General features: G+C 41.6%; 1 protein-coding gene across 1 annotated transcript in view; it reads left to right on the forward strand.

Annotated features, from left to right (window-relative positions):
* SPEN (spen family transcriptional repressor) overlaps window positions 1–19,433 on the forward strand; it is a 67,002-nt gene that overhangs the window by 33,903 nt on the left and 13,666 nt on the right. Inside the window, exons 4-10 of the mRNA XM_082009415.1 lie at window positions 10,003–10,163; window positions 11,394–11,594; window positions 12,453–12,604; window positions 14,948–15,073; window positions 15,647–15,760; window positions 16,958–17,071; window positions 18,702–18,802. Of these exons, the coding sequence (XP_081865541.1) occupies window positions 10,003–10,163; window positions 11,394–11,594; window positions 12,453–12,604; window positions 14,948–15,073; window positions 15,647–15,760; window positions 16,958–17,071; window positions 18,702–18,802 (969 nt within the window). The remainder of the gene's footprint in view (window positions 1–10,002; window positions 10,164–11,393; window positions 11,595–12,452; window positions 12,605–14,947; window positions 15,074–15,646; window positions 15,761–16,957; window positions 17,072–18,701; window positions 18,803–19,433) is intronic.

Below are 19,433 nucleotides of genomic sequence, written 5' to 3' on the forward strand. Positions count from 1 at the left end.
ACCAACATGATGTACGTTCACCAGGCTGTAGGGCTTCACCTGTTTCATGCAAAGATTGTCCCTTTTTTTTTTAATTTTCGTGACTTAAGTGTTTTTTGCTCATGTGAAATTTCACAGAAAGTTCTACTTTTAGTTGTATTTTTATTTGCATGTGGGCAGAAAATGAAGTAATTCCCAAATATAGTCCTAGCCAAGAGATCCATCTGTTCTCTGCATTTTTAAATGGCAAATTAATCCTTAGCATACAACTCATCAAATGTCTTCTCTTTTATAATGTATGCCGCCTGAGATCACAGAAATCACTGCTTTTTTCCCAGGCCTTCCATTTTAAGTAGTCCTTTATGTGAGAATAACAGCTACCGTTCCGGTTTGACAAAGTGCTCGTGTCCTGCTTCCAGTTGCTGTAGTTGGTCTAAAAAAGGGTATTAAAAAAAAGCCTCCAAAATTATTCTTCCCTTCATCTCTTTGGCATTTCTTTAGAAGGCTGGAGAAGATAGAAATTCTGTTTGAAAAACACCCTTAATACGTGTAATTATTTCGGATGGAGAACTAGGGTCGCTTTGTCCATTTGCTTTTAGATTTTGCTCTTTGGACAATAGTGACCATTTTTAGAAGTACGAAACTTCCACAGCTTTATCCGCCATAAATGGAATTTCTATATTAAGCTTCGCATGTTCCCAGTTTTACTTAAGAGGCATTGTTTATCAGCTGTGTATCTTGGCATGCCTTTCATTGCAGCTCCCATCTGAAGAATAATTCTATTTGTTTATGAGAGGGGTGCACCATTTCAAAACCTCTCCTAACCGGGGGAATTCCAACGAATGGCATTTTGTGTAACGCTAAAAAACAGTGCCTTGAAGAGGGAGGCGATGATCTCGCTCGCCTTTTGGCAGGGCAGAACATGAGGTGAGGGGCTTGCTGCCTGCGCAGGCAGGGAGCGTGGCCCCAGGGAGCAGAAGGTAAGGAGCGGCCGAGGGTGGAGTCCATGGGGCACGTGTGGGGCCAGATGGCAGAGATGTGGGAGCTGTTGGGGATGTAGGGCATAAAAATAGTGCCAGGTTTGTTTCTTTTTTAAGGCAAGGTGTGATGCTTTTCTGAAAGATGAAGACAGAATTAATTTCGCGCGTCTTGTTTGCTGTGATCTACCAGCAGGTTTATGTTAAAAAAACATTTATACCTCTGCAAGACTGAAATAATCTGGAGGAGAATCGGAGCTGGTGCTTTTTTGTTTTTAGCGTATGTATGAAAAAGGCTTTTCTTCTGAAAAATGTCCAGTGCTCAACACGATGTCAGTATAGTTAAGGCCAAATGCTGTTAAAATTGTATTAAGAAGTGTTTATTCCCAAGAAATCACTTGACAGGGTTTTTAAGGCAAAAGAAGTTGCTATGTACTCCTCAGGTAAACACGTAGTAACATCCATGGACACAGTAGTGGTTGCATTTTAAGTGGTGCTTTACTATCCTGGCTTGTAAACAGTACTTGGAGCAGGGTGTGTTTTTTTTTTTTTTTAAAGACACTTAGTAGATCCCTTCATGAAAGCAGTGCAGTTGTAGTTTAGGAAACTGCCTTTAAATGTTGCTTTCTCAGTATTTTGGAAAGATTTGGCCTCCTGTGAGCCAGGAGATCAAGTTCCTCAGCCTGCTCCCTTGGTGGTTCATTGAATGACCTTGGGCAAAGCCCTTGGCCTCTTCTTACCTTATTTTTCCACCTGCAACGCAGCGATGTTAAGACATACCTACCTCCCGTGAGTCTTGAACTAAAATCTTGGGGTTTTTTAAAGATTTGATACGCTCTGAAGTGACAATTGCAAAATACTAATTTAGATCATCTGCAGATGGCTGGCAAAAGCTTTTTACTTTAACAGTATTACGCTAATTTTGGCCAAAGGGTTGAAAGCAGTTTTTCTTTCTAGACTGAACAAGCCATTCCTCTGCCATAGCAGTGAGCTCTGTCCCGCCGTTTTCTTACAAAAGCCACTGCCATCGCAGGCTTATCGGTTCCGGCAGCCTTGAGTGGGAGCTCTTCTGCAGGCAGCTCCCAACGGCGCTTGAAATAATTTGGCAGAAGCCCGGCGCAGTCAGAGGAGGTGGGAGTTTTGGGTGGCTGCAGCGGGACTTCTCACGGGGGCTGGTTTTTAAGCCGAGGCTTCCCTCGATGAAGGTAAGGTTAAAAAATAGAGACTCTTTGGACTCGCACATTCTCACACCCACCCTCTTTCTTCCCTCTTTGCATCGGTGGAAGTTTAATTGTGGGAAAGCTACGCCAAAGAGCTGGCTTTGTACTTCACCCTCAAGGCCTTGATGACTTGAATCTTTCCCAGCACTGAGCTCTGTCACCATGGCCGTTTGCTGAGAAAGCATTTCCTCTGGCTTCCCGGAGTTTCATTTTTGAGTGTGAGTGGTCCCACCATTCCCCGGGAGCATCCCTGTTTCGGAAAGGTGGTGGCTGGGGAGGCAGGCAACTCCAGCTGCTCCCAAGTTCAACACCAAACCCATCCACAGCCAAGTTAACAGCCAGCACGGGGAGCAGAGGGCTTGGATAGCATCTTCCCAGCAGTAATAAGCTGCTGTGGTTGCTGAGTCAGCTGTTTGCTATGTGGCCAATGTCTTTGTAACCAAGACCTTTTTTTTTTTTCCAGGTTAGTGTTTTTTATTCTTGGCTGTACGCAGCTGAGGACAGAGGGACGTAGGTCGAGGAGCGAGGTGGTAACACTGACTGTGGGTTGGGCACAGTCTCCACCAGCCAGACAGGGATTAATACACATATTTTTAGTGATCATAGTGGATTGTTTAGTTGAGGGGAAGAACTAAAAGGAGCCCACGGCTGTCGTGTCTGGGAGTGGGAGTAGTCCTCTGTCCTTCTGAGCAACATCATCATCTTCGTGATTCATTTCAGCCTGCTGTTTCTCATCAAAGTTCAGGTGTCAGACATAATGATAAAATGACTGAAGTATATTAATCTGGCCTGTCACAGAAATGAAAATGTGATGTTAATAAGCCTGTCACTTGACATGGGTTAAGTATATAGTAAATACTGTCTGGAGACTCTAGCTTAAAAAGCTGACTGGTCAAAGACAGGAAAAAAATACTGCGAACAGCCTGTGTTATTTGGCCAGCTGAAAGACAGCAAGTTGTCATGGTTGTGTTGCTTTCCCATGGCCTTTAAACATCATTTAATTTCATTTCTTTCGATTTAGGATTCCAGCCTACCCAGAGATTTCTTAAGTCTTCTTTCTGGGTGTGGTAAGATGGAAAAAGTTAAGGGAAGGAAGATGTCCTAATTTCATTTGTCTGCAGTACTTAATGATCTTTCTTCAGAGCAGTAAATGCTTTTTTTAATTTGTTGTGTGCTTTTTGTGACTGCTTTCCGCTTACATGTAGTAGGTTTGTTTTGGTTTTTTTTCTCTTCCGTAGATTCTTTTATCATAGCTGTGTGTTGTTAAATACTTCTGAGGCTGCGTGTGACATGCACAAACCAAAGTTCCTTGGGTGGCAAGTTCTCAGCGGCTTGAAAGGGTGCCAAGAATGTCATGCAGTCACATCCCGGCATGCTTTGCACCACGAGCTCCGAAGGTGCTGGAGGCCGGGGTGATGGGCACAGGATAATTACACCCGAGAGGTTACTAGGCATAGCTCTCTGCTCCCTGGCTTGTTCTCTCCACCCTTTCACACTGAGCAGCCAGAGTCTGCTTATATACGTATTTGAAATACAAAGCTTTGTTATCAAATGGAAGAGCAGGGTTCAAGCTCGCAGTGGTATGTGCGTGTGGGCTGCGCCCCTTCAGCTGCTCACCTGTAGTCTGCAAAATATGGTAACGACTCATTACCTCTTGATCTCTTCATACAAACAAACTTGAGGTGTTTGTCTTGAGTTTTCTGATATCTTCATCTTCAGGTTCAACAGCTCCTTTTAACTAGGAAAAAAACCCAAACCTGTATTTATTTCTGCAGGTGTGAGAAATGTTTTTTTTTTTTCTTACAAATACATTGGTGTGGACTGGTATTATGTGGGACACACCACGTGTACAAAACAACTACCTGCTGCTCGCTTGCATATTTAGGTCAGCGTTGGAATTGGCTCCGACAAAGAGATGCTAACCCTCTGCCCAAACCTCCTGACTTTTCATCGTGGTTATTCCTCCTCAAATGTGGCAGAACAGCCATCTGGATTGTTGGAGTAACCTGGGGTTGTCTGAGTTTTGTGGGAATGGGTTACTTGCCGTTCTTATTACGGTATGTGTAATTTGGTGTGTGTTTTTTGACCTGCATATGTGTAGAGAATGGGGGAAATTCTGGTTAAATACCTTCTTATTTTCATGTAGTATTTAGTAGTAGGACAGAAATAGCAGCCTGTAATAGACCTGTGCATATATTATGTCAATATATAATTTTTCATCCAGAAGTCGAAGTGTTTCATGGGCGAAGATCCTTTAATCTATAGCTAGAATGGAATACGATGCTTTTTTTTTAAGGTTTTTCTTTTTTAAACAGTTACTGTCTGGTGTGTTTTTTGTTTTTTTTTTTTTTTTTTTTTTTCTGGATATTGGCTGGCAATAATCAGGGTTTTTTTAAATCCCCTTTTTCCAAAACACACATTGGTGCATTCAGGATACTTGGACCAATTTTCTGGCGCCATTTTCCCAGGTCGAGGAAATGTAACTGGCAGTTTTTTTCCTAAGCCTATTGATGATATATAAAGCATCACAAGGATTTGTGTCTTCTGGGTAGAGCTGATCAGCACACAGACAGCACTGTCATGAGCCGACTTTCGCAGCTGGTGTTTTTTTGCATAGAGATCATCTACGGTGACTTAACTCGGATCTGGAAAGGGAGGGACGAGAAAAAAGGGTTCCTGTTGCTTCCGACTGTACATTAACTTTGGATTTCCTGACCCGACTTGGGAATCTGCTGCTGACATCAGCCGTGAGAATAACCTGCTGTCAGCTGGGACTCATGCTGAGGGAGGTTGTCCTGTGTTATTGTCCTGAACAGATCTTTTTAGGAGATAATCTTTACTTAGAGGTTATTTTGAAAGGGTATTGAATCATAGCTGATCTAGGCAGAGTTCCTGATTTCAGTTAATTTTGACAAGAAAAAAAAAAATTGCATATTTCTGTAGAGGGAATTCTGGATCATTTACCCGTTCTGGTTAAACATTTTTTGAAGGCAGCTATTAAAAAAAACCCCAACAGTTTCATTTTTACTTTTTTCCCTGCTGAAATTTGGCATGTGTTCCCTTGGAAAATAAAAACTGCTTCAAATGATTCTAGGTGCCTTGTTTCTTAACTTGCTCTGACAATTGGACGTTGTTCTTGTTTTCAGGTTGTTGTTGTGGGGTTTTTTTTTTTAACCTGAAATTTGGCAGTGTACCTTTCTGCTTTATTTTCTGTGAAGTCCGCTGTGTTTCCCGCTTGCCATAATGAGGGTAGTCACCAGCCTTGCAGCTGACTCACCGTTCTCAATTCAGAGAAATGAGAATTGTCCCACATTTTAAAATTGCAAAAGGGTAGGGCAGGTTGTGAGATCCCTTGATCCAGCGCAGCCGCCATTGACGAAAAGCAGCGGGTATCCTGTTACATTGACTGGTTTGGAGTCTCTCTTTTATCTCCTTTTTTGCTGGGGAACAAAGAGAATGGCTCACTTTGTATTCTTCACTCAAGTGCTTTCATTTTTCATACGTAAACGGAGCATAACTTCATAGGTAGTTACTAGAGCTGCAAAATGAGTTTCTGTGGATATGAGGACTGGTTATATAGGATGCACGCACCACGATTTGAAATGGCATCTTTGCACTTAAAAGGGAGAAAAGGAAAATTCTGTGGGTTAAATGAGCTGCAGCGTACTGAAACCAAGCCTATTTGGGGCTCATTTTTGTGAGTTGAACTCCATTGCTAGATTCTCACACGTTGAGTCTTTGGGACTCGGCCCATATGGATAAAACTGGAGTATGACTAGATTTTATCTTGATTAATACACAATAGATACATAGATAAATGCTATGAGTAAGAACACATGTATCCCATGTACTTCTAAAGCACTGTAGGCATTATGGAAGGCAGATTAATATTTTAAAAGGGCTTGTAAAGTATGCTTGTAGTAGAGTGCACGTGTAAGAGAAGGATTGCATGTCCGCCTCCTTATTAAAGTAAGAATGATCTCCTTTATAGTGCAGGTTTTCCATCTGATTTTGCCAACAGCAAAGTAAAAAAAAATTTACACTGCATCGCTATGATGCCATGATAAAAGCTGGAGTAAAATTAGCTTTAGAAGCTGTCTGGGCTGGACAAAAGAGCATCTGAAATCCTTCCTGGTTAAGAACTTGAAGTTCTTCATAAATGAGCCTACGTCATGAGAAGTCGTCTGCAAACCACTGAAGAGGCAACCGAAGCTGTTTAAAAAAGCAAATTCCCAGCACAGGCTCCCTGTCTGTGAAACGCGTGTGTTGTGACAGCTCAGGAGATTAGTTTTTCTGCGTGCTGGCATTCTGCTCCGCTGAGTTTACATGGATGTTGAAGAGCAGGTTTTCCCGTGTTGGGAAAAGGCTGTGTGCCAGAGCACGCTCTGCTTCTGGAAAAAATCATCGCGGGTTTAATGCTCTTAGAGGAAGCGCAAAATGAAGTTATAAAGCCATTTTCTTTAGGCCACTTTTGGCCTGCCCCAAAACCTATTGATTACTTGAAATACTTTCAAGAAGGAGCGTATCACAGCTATCGCAGCTGTTGTTTTAACCTATCTGTAATATTCCCGTGTTAAAATTTCCCTCACTTGTTTTTCTGAAAGCCTTATGAACTAATTTCTGCTAGAAGAATTTTTAATAAGTTATTTTCTTTGAGTTGGCAAAGGACAATTGTTTTTAAAATTACCCTCAGAGAAAAGAAAAGCCATATTCTCATTTTAATATTCTGGGAACATATCCTTCTGCAGCTTATGTGCTTTAGTTTTGTATATTTTTAAAGTTGAAAATTAGCTGAAAATAGTTGAAAAGGAGTTGTATTTTTCTGCTTGAGACTACATATAATTCACTGTCAGATGCTTTATTTTGATTCTGCTGTGTGCTGTAACTGGATGACACAGCAGCTATAATTAACTCTTCCATCATTCTCCTATTCACAGAACATAAAACCTGTGACTTACTTTTGAATTATTGTGTTCACATTTCTTCAAATGGAAAAGTGATGAGGCTTTCCCTAAAGAAAGGAGAACTGTTCTTGCTACTGTGTTTTTTTTCCTTTCTAAAAACAGAGTCAGGAAATAATGAATTATTTTCTGGAATGTCACAGAAAAGTCTTGAGTTGCTTAGGGACACGTATCCCTAAAACTCCCTGGGGAAGTGGAAGTTACCAGCATGATCCTTGTTTCCCAAAGTTGCGCGGAATTCAAACTCTTGTAGAATTTATCACCGTGTTAGACTGCTGTTTCATTGCTTGGGCGCCATACGGTGTTACCCAGAGATTATCTTTTTTCCTCAGTGGAATGCAGTGGTTTTAACAGTATGTTCCATATTTTAAACATCCTCATTAAAAAAAAAAGCTAAAAATAGCCTGTTCACATTTTAAAGCACTACTTAAATAGAAATTCAGTGCTGCCTCTTACAAGATACAATCTTAGCAAAGTGGAATATTTAAAATGCTTTCGGAAGTACGTAGTTGATCATAATACCGAGCATCAAGACGTGAGAAAGGAAAGTAAAAATGCGTTTGGGGCAGAGGCTTGCTGCAGCGCTAAAGTCTTATTTTAGCCTTCCCCAGGGGAATGGTAAGCCACGCGATACTGCTCTCAGCTTGAGAATTTCAGATTCTCCCCACACACATTCTGTGACTATATTTGTGTGTTGAACTAAGTTTCTCCATTCTTGGCCAATTTATTTCGTAGTAGTAGGCGATTACTGATGTTACCCCTTGAGATTACTGAAGGCTTGTTCACGTGGCACTGGGTTTGTCCTCCTTTTCCCAAAGTGCTGTAGAGGAGAACTTCAATTTAATGAGGACTTGAGGTGATCCTGCATTGCCCGAGTTAGCAGAAGGGTGGGAGGCAGAGGGGATGGGATAAATGGGCAAAAGATGAAGAGTGGATTGCAGCGGGCTTCGCTTTTAGCAATGAAATCGTTTGTCAAGGAAAAGGGCATGAAAGCAGGTTGCACAAACGCGGGTGAGGCAAAAAGGCAGTTTACGAATTTGGAAGAAAAATGAGGCTGCGAACGGGCATCTTGGTGGTAGGAAATTCAGAGCTGAGAAACACAAGGGGCTGTAGATTTCTTGTATATGAAATAACAGGTTGGGTGGTGCAGGACGGCTGCCCCTTGGTGAGCATATAGCAGAGCCAGCCTCAGCAGAGAAGGGCAGGAGGAAGGGCTCCGTTTTTTGCTCCTTTTCTGGCATGGCTTTATTTTCTCTCCTCTCCCAAAGCCACGCTGAACTTCCTCCTCCGGGGACGGAGGAGGAGAAGGAGAGTGTGTGGGAAAGGCACCAACGTGTGAAGCGGCTCAATGTCAACTGGACGGGAGGGTTGTAATGAGAGGGTGAGACTGGGAGGAGAGTTTTTCACGTTTATTATTACTTCTGCATTTTTGACCTTTTTGTGTTTGGGTTTTGTTTTGGTCTGACGTGTTTTTATATCCTCCTTCGATTGTTTGTAAGCATTTGGAACAGAGATTGCCCTCTCTTCTGCGTCTCCAAATATAATAGGGACAGAGCCCAGGGGCTTTTATAATGTGCCACAGCTCTCGTTACACCAAGATGTTCAGAAAAAAACCACCGGTTTTCTGGAATATTTTAAGAAAAATGACCCTGTCGCTGGCGTTATATGAACTGTATATGCGCAGAAGAGGAATCTAGCAGGAGGGGTCACAAAGTCAAATAATGAAAATGATTAGAAGCCTGAAATGGTTTCCCTGAGAAAAGGCTAGAAAAAGTTAAATGCTTTAATGTAAAAAGGGCATAAAGGAAGCCTATGAAATAATTTAAGATGAGGAAAAGATAAATTTGCTTACTGTTTTTCTGATGTTATGTGGAGAGGAGCATAAAAATTAAATCGAAAGCAGAAATGTAAAACTGAAGGGTTATTTTTGTATGTGGCAGATCTCCCCCCGCTCCAGCCTCTGAGTTAAAATTCCAGCAGAATTTTTTAGAAGGCTGCTCATGTAATGGAGAATGAGAGTCTCCAGGGTTGTGTCAGACAAAATTATTTTTAGCTATGTTATAAGCCCTCATGCCTCGGGGAAGAAATCAGCCACTGAAGATGATGACGTGTCCCCACTGGGCAAGCTTGAATAACATTATTCTCTGTATTTCTTACTCTCCTGCGAAGCATCTAACGATGTGCACCGTCAAGAGTCGGTGGACTAGATTGACTCTCTGTATGATCTATGTGATCTAATATGCAAATCCTATTCTGCCATAATTATTGTTTATAAAAGCTGTTCTTGGGTCTGAATTCTTTATACCCTGAAGCTGGCCATTGAGGCTGAGCCTGCAAATAGCCTTTGCCGGTTCATACACATCTGCCCAGGTTATTCTCGAGCAGTTGACCAAAAAAAACTTGCCATGATTTCCTCGCACGAGATTTTTGTATCATCAGAGGTAATGATCTTTTTTTAAAGATATGCAAGAGGCAATGAGGAGAATGCCAGGGTCGACTCTCGGTGTTTCTCCAGTCTTCCCACACAGCTCCTAAACTGATACAACATTGTATTACACTTAATTAAATCTCCACCATTGTCACGGTGCGTAACAGGATCTGTCTGACATTTTACCCATATTCTGTTTCCCTGACTGTCTCCTCTGAGGGCTTTGTGGAGAATATTTGTAGAATGACTCTAAATTCCTGTGTGTAACTGGGCTGTGTTATGGCAACGGGAATTTCTGCATCAGGCAAAGGAGAGAGGAAGGCCTGTAGATGAGCAAAAACTCTCTGACATTTTGCTTTTTAAGTAAAATACCCGTGTCCTCTGGTCGCTTTGCATCTCCATGCACTCATCTGTCGTTTCCTTCATGCCATTTATAGCAGTGACTCCAGCAGCAGCTCGAGCGATGAGTCCCCAGCACGGTCAGTTCAGTCGACAGCTGTCCCAGCGCCTGCGTCCCAGCTGCTTCCATCTCTGGAGAAAGATGAACCCCGGAAAAGTTTTGGGATCAAGGTTCAAAATCTTCCAGTGCGCTCAACAGGTAAATTCACTTGGGAAAGTGAAACAGGGAAAAAAGGAGTAGGAAGCAGGTTAGGGACTAGTTAAATAACCTTTATCGTGTCTTTGACGCAGCAGCCATGTGCTGTCTCTGAGGGCGGGATTCTCTCTCTGCTTCTGCCTTGGTTCTTGTGTGACGGTGGGAAAATTGCTTAATTAGTGACCATCTGTGAGAAATCCTGCAAGTCCCTAGCTTGAGTCCCTGGGCTTGAGCACTTACAGCTACTGGAGCTGGTGCTTTGAAATGCTAACGTGGAGTTCCCTGGGGAAAAACCTGAAGAATCTCAAATTTTTCACTTAAAATTTGGGACCATTTATTCTCATCATGCCTTAGGGTTGTTGGGTTTTTTTTGTATAATACAAAAAACTTCAGGGTTTTCTATTGCAGTGTTGAGTGCTGTAAAACACCCATGAGCGTGTTCATAGTGGTGTTGAATATTGCATGGTAAATAATGCAGGAAACTGCTCAGAGGAGTGCGGATGATCATTCTCTGTTCCCTGTGCTGATTGCGGAGAGATCCCACAGAAAAAAACAGCATGGGATCATTTGTAAAACAGTTGTAACATAATTCATGCATCCAAAGGCACTGGCTGAATTAAAATACTAACTTTGTGAGCAGGATGCTTCACAATGTTAGTATTCTTTCTATAGATTTTATTTCTGTAATAATCTGTGAAGTGACGTGACATCGAGGTAAATACCCCACAGGTCCCAGGTAGATTGTATGGTCGTGGGTCAGATTTTGCAAAATCTGATGAATCTGCCTAGTTATCTTTCTGAATTGACTGAACTGAATGCTGTAAAACTTCCATCTCCATTCCAGGTGCCTCATCCCACCTTTGCAAAACTGCTCTATGCAGTATCCGTGTGGGATTATTAATGAAGAAACACTGTTTATTTCTTCTTCATCTTGAATTGGATGTCTCTTAGAAATATAACCATACGCTGCCAGCTTTGGTGATGTAAAACCCTGTCTGTGTAGTTTCTTGGGTTTAAAAATCAAGGCAAAAAGAAGGGTCAGCCAGAAGCTTTTGTCATTGGCAAAATTAACACCCAAAATTAAACAGGCACTTCTGTGAACACTGAGATTCAGGTTGAACAGAGTGAAGTCACATTTCCGAAGGAAGATCAGATTTCTTCGTGTCTTTTATGGTGCTGCTAAGTTGGTAAAAAATATGTTTTCATAGTACTAACGTTTATTTGTTGATTTAGATACAAGCCTTAAAGATGGACTTTTCCACGAATTCAAGAAGTATGGAAAGGTGACATCGGTGCAGATTCACGGGGCTTCTGAGGAACGGTATGGACTGGTGTTCTTCCGACAGCAGGAGGACCAGGAAAAAGCACTAAATGCCTCAAAAGGAAAACTTTTCTTTGGCATGCAGATTGAAGTCACGGCCTGGATAGGACCAGGTAAGGTCCAGGCCCTTCTTGAACTGGACACGTGACTGTTCTGGGCATATTCACAGGCTCTTGTAAAGAGGCAGCATAGGAGTAAGAAATGTTAAAACTGCTGCTTCTGCAGAAACATAATTTAAAGAAACTGGGAAATACAGCAGAATAAACTCCAGAGCAAGAAGAGTGGATGCCCTTAGGGCAAACAGGGAGAGAGTTCCAGTCTTAAACCTCAGAGAAGGAAACACGCCACCCTCTCAAACAGTGGGATCTGCTGTCTGCTGGAAGAAACAACCTCATCTTCCATGTCTCAGCGGAGCAGAAGCCAGTGGGGGTGTAAGCATAGTACAGGTCCTCACAGGCTTGGTTTTTCTGCTTTTAATTAAAACAGCTAATGGTAGCTGCAGTTTTGAGGCTCAGGCTGCATAGCCCAGATGACCGACCAGTGAAAACTATACCATTGAGCATGTGGTTGTCAGTCTGTACTTCAGTTACTTGTTTAAAAATTGTTTTGTGAAAACAGACTTCTTCCATGTGCTGTTCCCCCCCAAGTACAGCGAAGCCTTACTTGAATTCCTGGTAGGCATGAATATTTGTTAAAAGAAAAAATTCTTGGAGTATGCTGCTGCTTTTCACCTGAGGATGCCCAAATTCCTCAGCACTCACCCAGTGGTGTGATGCAGAGATTTCAAATTCCATGTAAATAACACAATTCACAAGCGTAGTACTGTGTATTTTTGTCAAAGACATTGGTTACTCTCGTTGAGATCATATCTGCTCGTCAGGAAGTAGACCTGAGCAAACATCGATGTGAACCGAACACACATGAAAAACCCCTCTGTGCATTACAAATTTCTTCCTCTCTTTTGCTTCTAGAAACAGAAAGCGAGAATGAATTTCGTCCTTTGGATGAAAGGATAGATGAGTTTCACCCTAAAGCGACAAGAACTCTCTTCATCGGCAACCTGGAGAAAACAACCACCTACCACGACCTTCGCAACATCTTTCAGCGCTTTGGTGGAATAGTGGTATGTGAATTCTCTGTACTACGTAGGGTGTCGTTGTCTGTTCTTTCTGTACAGACCTGTAAAATGCTATGAGCGGTGGTAAATCGTAATGTCAACAACAGATAATTTGGTCTTGGTATAATAATCTGAGTCATTCATCTTGCTGGAATATACCTGAAAGCTTTTCTTTGCGTTTAGAGTGAAATTTGAGCACATGTGTATTGAGGGGATAACGTAGCAGTAGAAACAGTCCTAGGAGCATTTACCAGAAATGCGTCTTCTGCTAGCCCAGAGCGTTTGCAGGAAAGCCTAACTAGGCAGTTGGGATGTAAATATGCTTGGGTGTTATTTTCATGTTGAATCAGTACCACTCTCTGAAGTCTCAGTTCCCTATTGATTTCTGAAACGAAGAGTTTAGCTGCTGCACGAGGAAGTAGCCATCAGCTATCACAGCGTGCGCCCTGACAGCAGGGCAGAAGAGGCACAGAGCAGATGGATTAGTGATGACACATGTGGGATTTGGGTTTTCAGCCGAGCAGGCGTATCTGAACGAGATAGAGCAGCAGTCATCCCCCTCTCCTCTCCTCATGCCTCTTTCTGTCAAGTAGTATCAATATTGCATTTAAGAGAAATTATCCAGAAAAGTAAAGTAACTATCCACAGTCCGTTTAATTAATTGAATCTGGGCTTCAGCTCTGATAGTTTATGTACTCACTGGTAGCTGTGGCTGCTTCTGAACATGCTGTGCCTTATTCATTCTGCTCTGAAATATTTTTGTAACCGTTGAGGTACCAGTCACACATACCAGGAACCCTGTACGTACTTCCCCCCACAAAAGAAGGGGAGGATTGCTTCCATATACAATGTGGACAAATACAAAACTTCCATTTTATGATGGCTGGCAACTCCTGTGCATCCAGCCTCTGCTGTATCCTTGACATCAACGCTGATTTTATGTATTTGCGCAGTGCCTGCCTTTCCTAGTGTTACACCAGCAGAGCTGTCCTGATAAAGATGCTTATCAGTAGTAGTGAACTGTCTTGTAAATTGGCTTTTCCATGAAATAGTGCTGTCCTGTCAATGTTATTTGAATTGAACGGTCAGAATTTGGCAGCAGTGCTGCCTTGCATAGTTTCCATGAAAACTTAAAAGCTCAGGTGCAAAAGGGACCAGGTTTATAACCTTTCCAATGGATGATGAGCAAAGTAACGATATTTTATTTGCCTGTCAGAAGGAGTTGCTTGCCCAGGGTGAGTGGTCAAGTATAATTTGCCATGGTTGCAATCGTGCTACTTCAGACACTTGGAAATGTACTCCTCTGTTAGTATTCCACTTAAATCATTAGGCCAGGGCTATAGAAGTCTAATAGTTGTGTAAATCTCCCTGTTTACTTCTGTTTTCCTGGATAAAGAGCTCTTGGGTGAGACTGTATCAAACTGCTGCCTTGTCCCTAAATTTATTAACCACGAAATTGGTCTGTCTTGGATGTTGGAACATTTGTGCTTAAATTCGCGTGGTGGCATTGGCATGTAGCTCACAAAGGAAGCTTGTGCTGTTTAAACAAATAAAACAAAACACTCCACCTTCTATTTTCAGCTGGGAATGAATCATAATTTTGTTCAGAGGCTTTCGCTACATTTGCCAGTACTAGTGCTGGGCTTGAATGTTAACCAAATGTCAACTCCAAGCTTGCTGAGTTTTTTAAATCGATTAAAATCAGCCTTTATCAGGCTTTCGTAGCTTTCTCGTGACTGCGCTTTCTTTTGAATGGGCCTGTGGTGGCTTGGGATCAAATACCAGCAGCGATTGAAGCTGAGGATCTTTTTTGCCTTTGCCATGTCAGTGCCAAGTTGGTTCAAGAGACGAGTCCAGCATCAGTTTCTGTTTCTAGGAACAGGATGGATCATGTTTATTTGGAAAAGAAACCCTGCTTGCCTCTTGGCTCAGAAATGAGGAACGGAGCAGGTTGTTTTCTCTTGAGCCTTTGCAAGCGAAAATGAATATGTATTTCTTTGATTCTGAGTTGTCTCTTCTTGACATAACATTAACGAACTAAAGCTACTGTTTGTTGATCAGGTCAGGCTTACTTCTGTGGGGTTGAATTTCAAATCTGCATTATGAAGAGCTTTCCCTGCGTCAGTAAGGATTTGGTTTTGCCATTGAGTGAGATACAGAAGAGCAGTGAAGTTTTTAACTGCCTACTATTGTTTAAATCCTCTCTCTGAAGAAAATATTAATTAAAGAGTGCTTGCTGTGCCATGTGTGGTCTCAAAAATATACCCTCATAGATCTAATTGACACTGTTGAATGTCCTTTTTGGCCTGTTGCTGACTGTCGATTGTTCTGTTTTGTGTTTTTCCCTAGGATATTGACATTAAGAAAGTGAACGGTGTTCCTCAGTATGCATTCCTGCAGTACTGTGATATTGCAAGTGTGTGTAAAGCAATTAAGAAGATGGATGGGGAATATCTTGGAAATAACCGGCTGAAGGTAAGGAAATCCTCCCGTGGACTGTATCCTTCTCCTTTACTTTCATTTACATCATAAGATGTTTGCAGCAGCATAGTTTATGGAAGTAAGACATTTTTTAATACATAGGTCAGATTAGAGCATGATGCTTTCAACCACCACCATAATTGGGATTAATCAGCATTTTTGTTGGCTGTCTCAGCAAGGAGCCCCAGGATTGAATAGACTTGGAGACTGACATTCCCTGGCCTTAAGGTCCGTGTCTGGTGAGGCTGTGCTGGGAAGCTGTGCCAATACCGATGATAAACAGAGGCTGTCAGTCCCCAGAGATGTCAACCTGTCACTTTTTAGATGTGTTCAAATTGTAGAAGAACCAAATGTTGTCAAACACCGTATTTGTTTAAGCATGCAGAATTATTTTCATTAATTGCTGTTTGATTTTTGTCTTGCTTGCACCTGTGCGAGATGCTAATTTTAGAAAATCTGTACAAATGCCTAGCTTTCTTCAAATAACTCTTTAATTAGGCGTGCTCTGTTCAGTTAGTTTAACGCTTGTGAATTGTACTGATGGAAGTTTTGCCCTTTTGTGTTCAGCTGGGTTTTGGAAAGAGCATGCCTACAAACTGCGTGTGGTTAGATGGTCTTTCTACAAACGTTACGGATCAGTATTTAACTCGTCATTTCTGCCGATACGGGCCTGTGGTAAAGGTAGGTGGGAGGCTTTGGCATGTGGTTTGATGTTGTTACTGTCTTCCTTTCTTCCCATCCTGTCCTTTCAACCCCGACTGTCCAGGGCTTTATAGCTCAGGTAGAGAAATTCTCTCTGGGGTGTAATTTGGCCGACAGGGCGCTGTAGCTTTGCATCCTGTTGATCTGATACGTTGAGCGGTTGCTTCTGGTGTTTTGAAAAAATTACAAGTATTTTGGATGAGCCGAGATAATGAGTATTGGAAACCATTTGTTGCTCTTGTGCAGTACAGTCTCTCCCGAACAAAATTTCTTTAGAAGGCTAACATTGGAGGAACAGCAGTCTAATTCTGTAGTTACACTTGTGCATGCTAATTACATAATTAGACATAACTTTATTTTTTTCAGCAGACCAAAAAAAAAGACTTTTTAAAAGCAGTTAGGATAGTCGCACTGACAAAAGTACGTGAAAGAAGAGAGAAAGTCAATGATGGTGCAACATACCCGTATCGCACAGTGGGAGTGCGTTACCTGCCCTGCTGTGGGTCGGTGCTAGTGATTTATGCACATGCTTAAACTTAAGCGTGTGAGTTGTCCGGTGTATTTCTTTTGGACATTGATGTGCTTAAAGTTAAGCGATGTGTGTAAATCTTCGCAGGATCAGGGTCTTGCCTCCTTAAAGGATTTTTGTGGGTTTGTGTCACAGCTTTGACATTCTCTATTGTAGCTGTTGTTGCTTGAATAATAAGTTTATGTTGCTAAAGGAAGCTAATATTTGGAAATTGGGCGTTTAGCAAGTGACGAGTGGTACTGCAGACTGTGATAACAAAAACTGTTTCCATTTTGGGATTAAATGTTCCCTTTACCTTTTTTCCCCCCTAAAACACATTGGAAATTTTTCAAAAAAATAAAAGCAAACAAAGAGAAACTACAAAACTCAGTCGCCAAAGAACAAAAAAAATTAAAAGTAAAATACAGAAAAACAAAATAAAGGCATAATATACCTCAAGCCACAATATCCACAATTCAAAGCAGTCCCGTGTCCTTTTATTGTCTCTTCATTACAATATGCCTCATCAGAAAAGCCTGGAAATTTACCTTGCTAAAAATTACTTTCTTACTGGTATCCTCATGACTTAGGATTTTGTTGGGACTGACATTAAGTCCTGTGGATGAGGCTCTTATTTGGTTTTTGTTTTGTTTTTTTGTTTTTTACAGGTGGTGTTTGACCGCTTAAAAGGCATGGCCCTGGTTCTCTACAATGAGATTGAATATGCACAAGCAGCTGTAAAAGAGACCAAGGGGAGGAAAATCGGTGGGAATAAAATTAAGGTGTGCAGAATGACCTCCAAAACAAAAACAAAAGAGAAACAAAAATTGTATTTAGGCCTTACCCCTTAAATGCTGGCATTTGCAGAGTGCCAGTCAAAAGGAATACTTAAGCGGGACACCTATGTCCCAGACATCAAAGGCTGAAACTATTTTTTTATACTCGGCTTATCAAGATGTTAGGGTATCTTGAACTGTTACTTATAAAGCCTTTTCCAGTATTCTGCCGTTTGTTTCACTGAACTTGTCTCTCTAAGCTCCTGAGTGTTGGTGTCCGTGTTACTACCTCGTTTACCCAAATCCAAGGCAAACTTTTGTCCATCTTCATGTCAGAAAAGAGAAATCTTGACGGTGTGAGTTGCCCCAGGATGACACACCACTGCATTTCACCTGCTCCGTGCTGATGGCCAGGCTCTTCACCTGACCGAGGCGATCTGCAGTGGCTTTGCATGCCGTAGTCGTGGGGTACGGCCACTCAGGCATGCAGTCTGCTCTTGCGATGGCAGCTCCTTCCTTGTAACAGATTAAAACCATTAATAATTAAAAATGCTGCTTAAAAAATAGATAGGAAGTACTTTTTCGTGGAGCAACACAACGTTTACAGGGATGTCTTGGATTTGGGTGAATGTGGTAATACCTGTTACGACTGTCCCGTCAGTTCCGCTAATTGGGGACGTGAGGTGTTGGCCAACCCTCTGAATTATCTTCCTCCTCCTCCTTTCTTCTCTCCTAAAAAGTGGGTAACAATTTCAAGCATGTTTTCTCGTCTGGTGTATTAACCTAGCAACTTCACACCCATTGGGGTTAGGAGTTGGATATACTGTAGTTCCTAAGTGTGATGGTTGCATATAAGTAGCCTTTATATGCAGTAAAATGTGTGGTCATTTGAAAGTTTCGTATCTTGTGTTTGTGGGTCTTGCTACTTAGCAACTTTGGAATAAGCAACACCCATGATGCGTGTATGTTTGTGGCTCCACTGCTGTGGTTATACAAATATCTAGGCTGATTTTTTTGAAAAAGAAGGAACTAGAATGCTCAATACATGTAGTTAAATCCATTCTGATCCTTAATTTTTTGCATCAGCTATGCCATTAGCCTCTTAATATTGACTAGAAAACATCAAGTCTTCGAGTAGCTGGAATAGGGAGCTGCAATTCAGGAGGCTTGGTTCCTTTCCCGTCCCTGCTTTTGCCTTGCTGTATAACTCCAGGCAGATAATGTGGAGTCTGAAACAGATTAGTAATACTGACCTGCTATAGCACTGCGTTGAGATAAAAGGGACTTTGGAACTTTAATTGGAGTCGTAGTATTAGGAACGTCAATACCACGATAATAATGTGTATTTTTCCTGCTGGTTTACTGAACAGAAGCCTCTGGTCTGGCAGCTACAACAACATACCCCAGTAAGGAGGTAGTTGTATAGCTCCATGCAGCTACGCTGAGCTAAGAGAGAAAGGTCTTTATTCCTGGGGATGCGTAGGGCCAGTCCTGAGAAGCATTTGACATTTTTTTGTTGAATATTACCATCCCCATTTTCAGTTCTGCTCCCACCTTCGGACTGCAGCAGACAGTTGAAATGTTGTCAACATGGGATGTTTCTCTCACTGAATGTGGTTTACCCTTTATTTTTCAGGTGGATTTTGCAAATCGAGAAAGTCAGTTGGCGTTTTATCATTCCATGGAGAAAACGGGTCAAGATATCAGAGACTTCTATGAAATGCTGGCAGAAAGAAGGCACGTGTCAATACCTTTATTTCGGTCTCTTCCTTTTCCAGCATCCTCTTAAGTGCAATTAAACTTTCTTCAGGCTGTAATTATTAAACAAATAATTGTTGTTCCTCTCAACTTTATCCTGCTTTTTCAAGTTTTATTAACAATGCTTTGACATATTTTTACTGTCTTTTACTTTTTCAGTATGTTTTTTTTTTTTAACAAATTTAGATGGTCAGACTTAAACTGTGCAGATTAAAGCAGACAGGATATCGCACATCTGAAGCGTAGTCGGTTACTGAAATTCATACTTAGGTGGAGGTTTTGGCTGTCTGCGTGATCTCTATATTTAGTATCCGGTTACTGTGATGGGTCACCAGGACACAGTTGTGAGTCATTTATCATTTCTTAGGAATGCAAAGAATAGCTTATCTGTAATGCCTTCCCATACCCCTCAAGAGAATTGTATATGTTAACAGGTGTATATATAGTCTGATAAACTACTGCTGCTCATCTGTTGAGCAGAGAGTAAAACTTGGTCTTCCACAGTTTAGTTCGTTAACTTGAGAAAATAATAAAATACGATGAGGCTGCAGGTTGGCTTTTTTTTTTTTTTTTTTTTTTTTTGCTATTTGACATGAAAAATGTGTTCTGT

Source organism: Phaethon aethereus (assembly GCF_964289735.1).
Source record: "Phaethon aethereus genome assembly, chromosome: 21".
Taxonomy (NCBI): Eukaryota; Metazoa; Chordata; class Aves; order Phaethontiformes; family Phaethontidae; genus Phaethon; species Phaethon aethereus.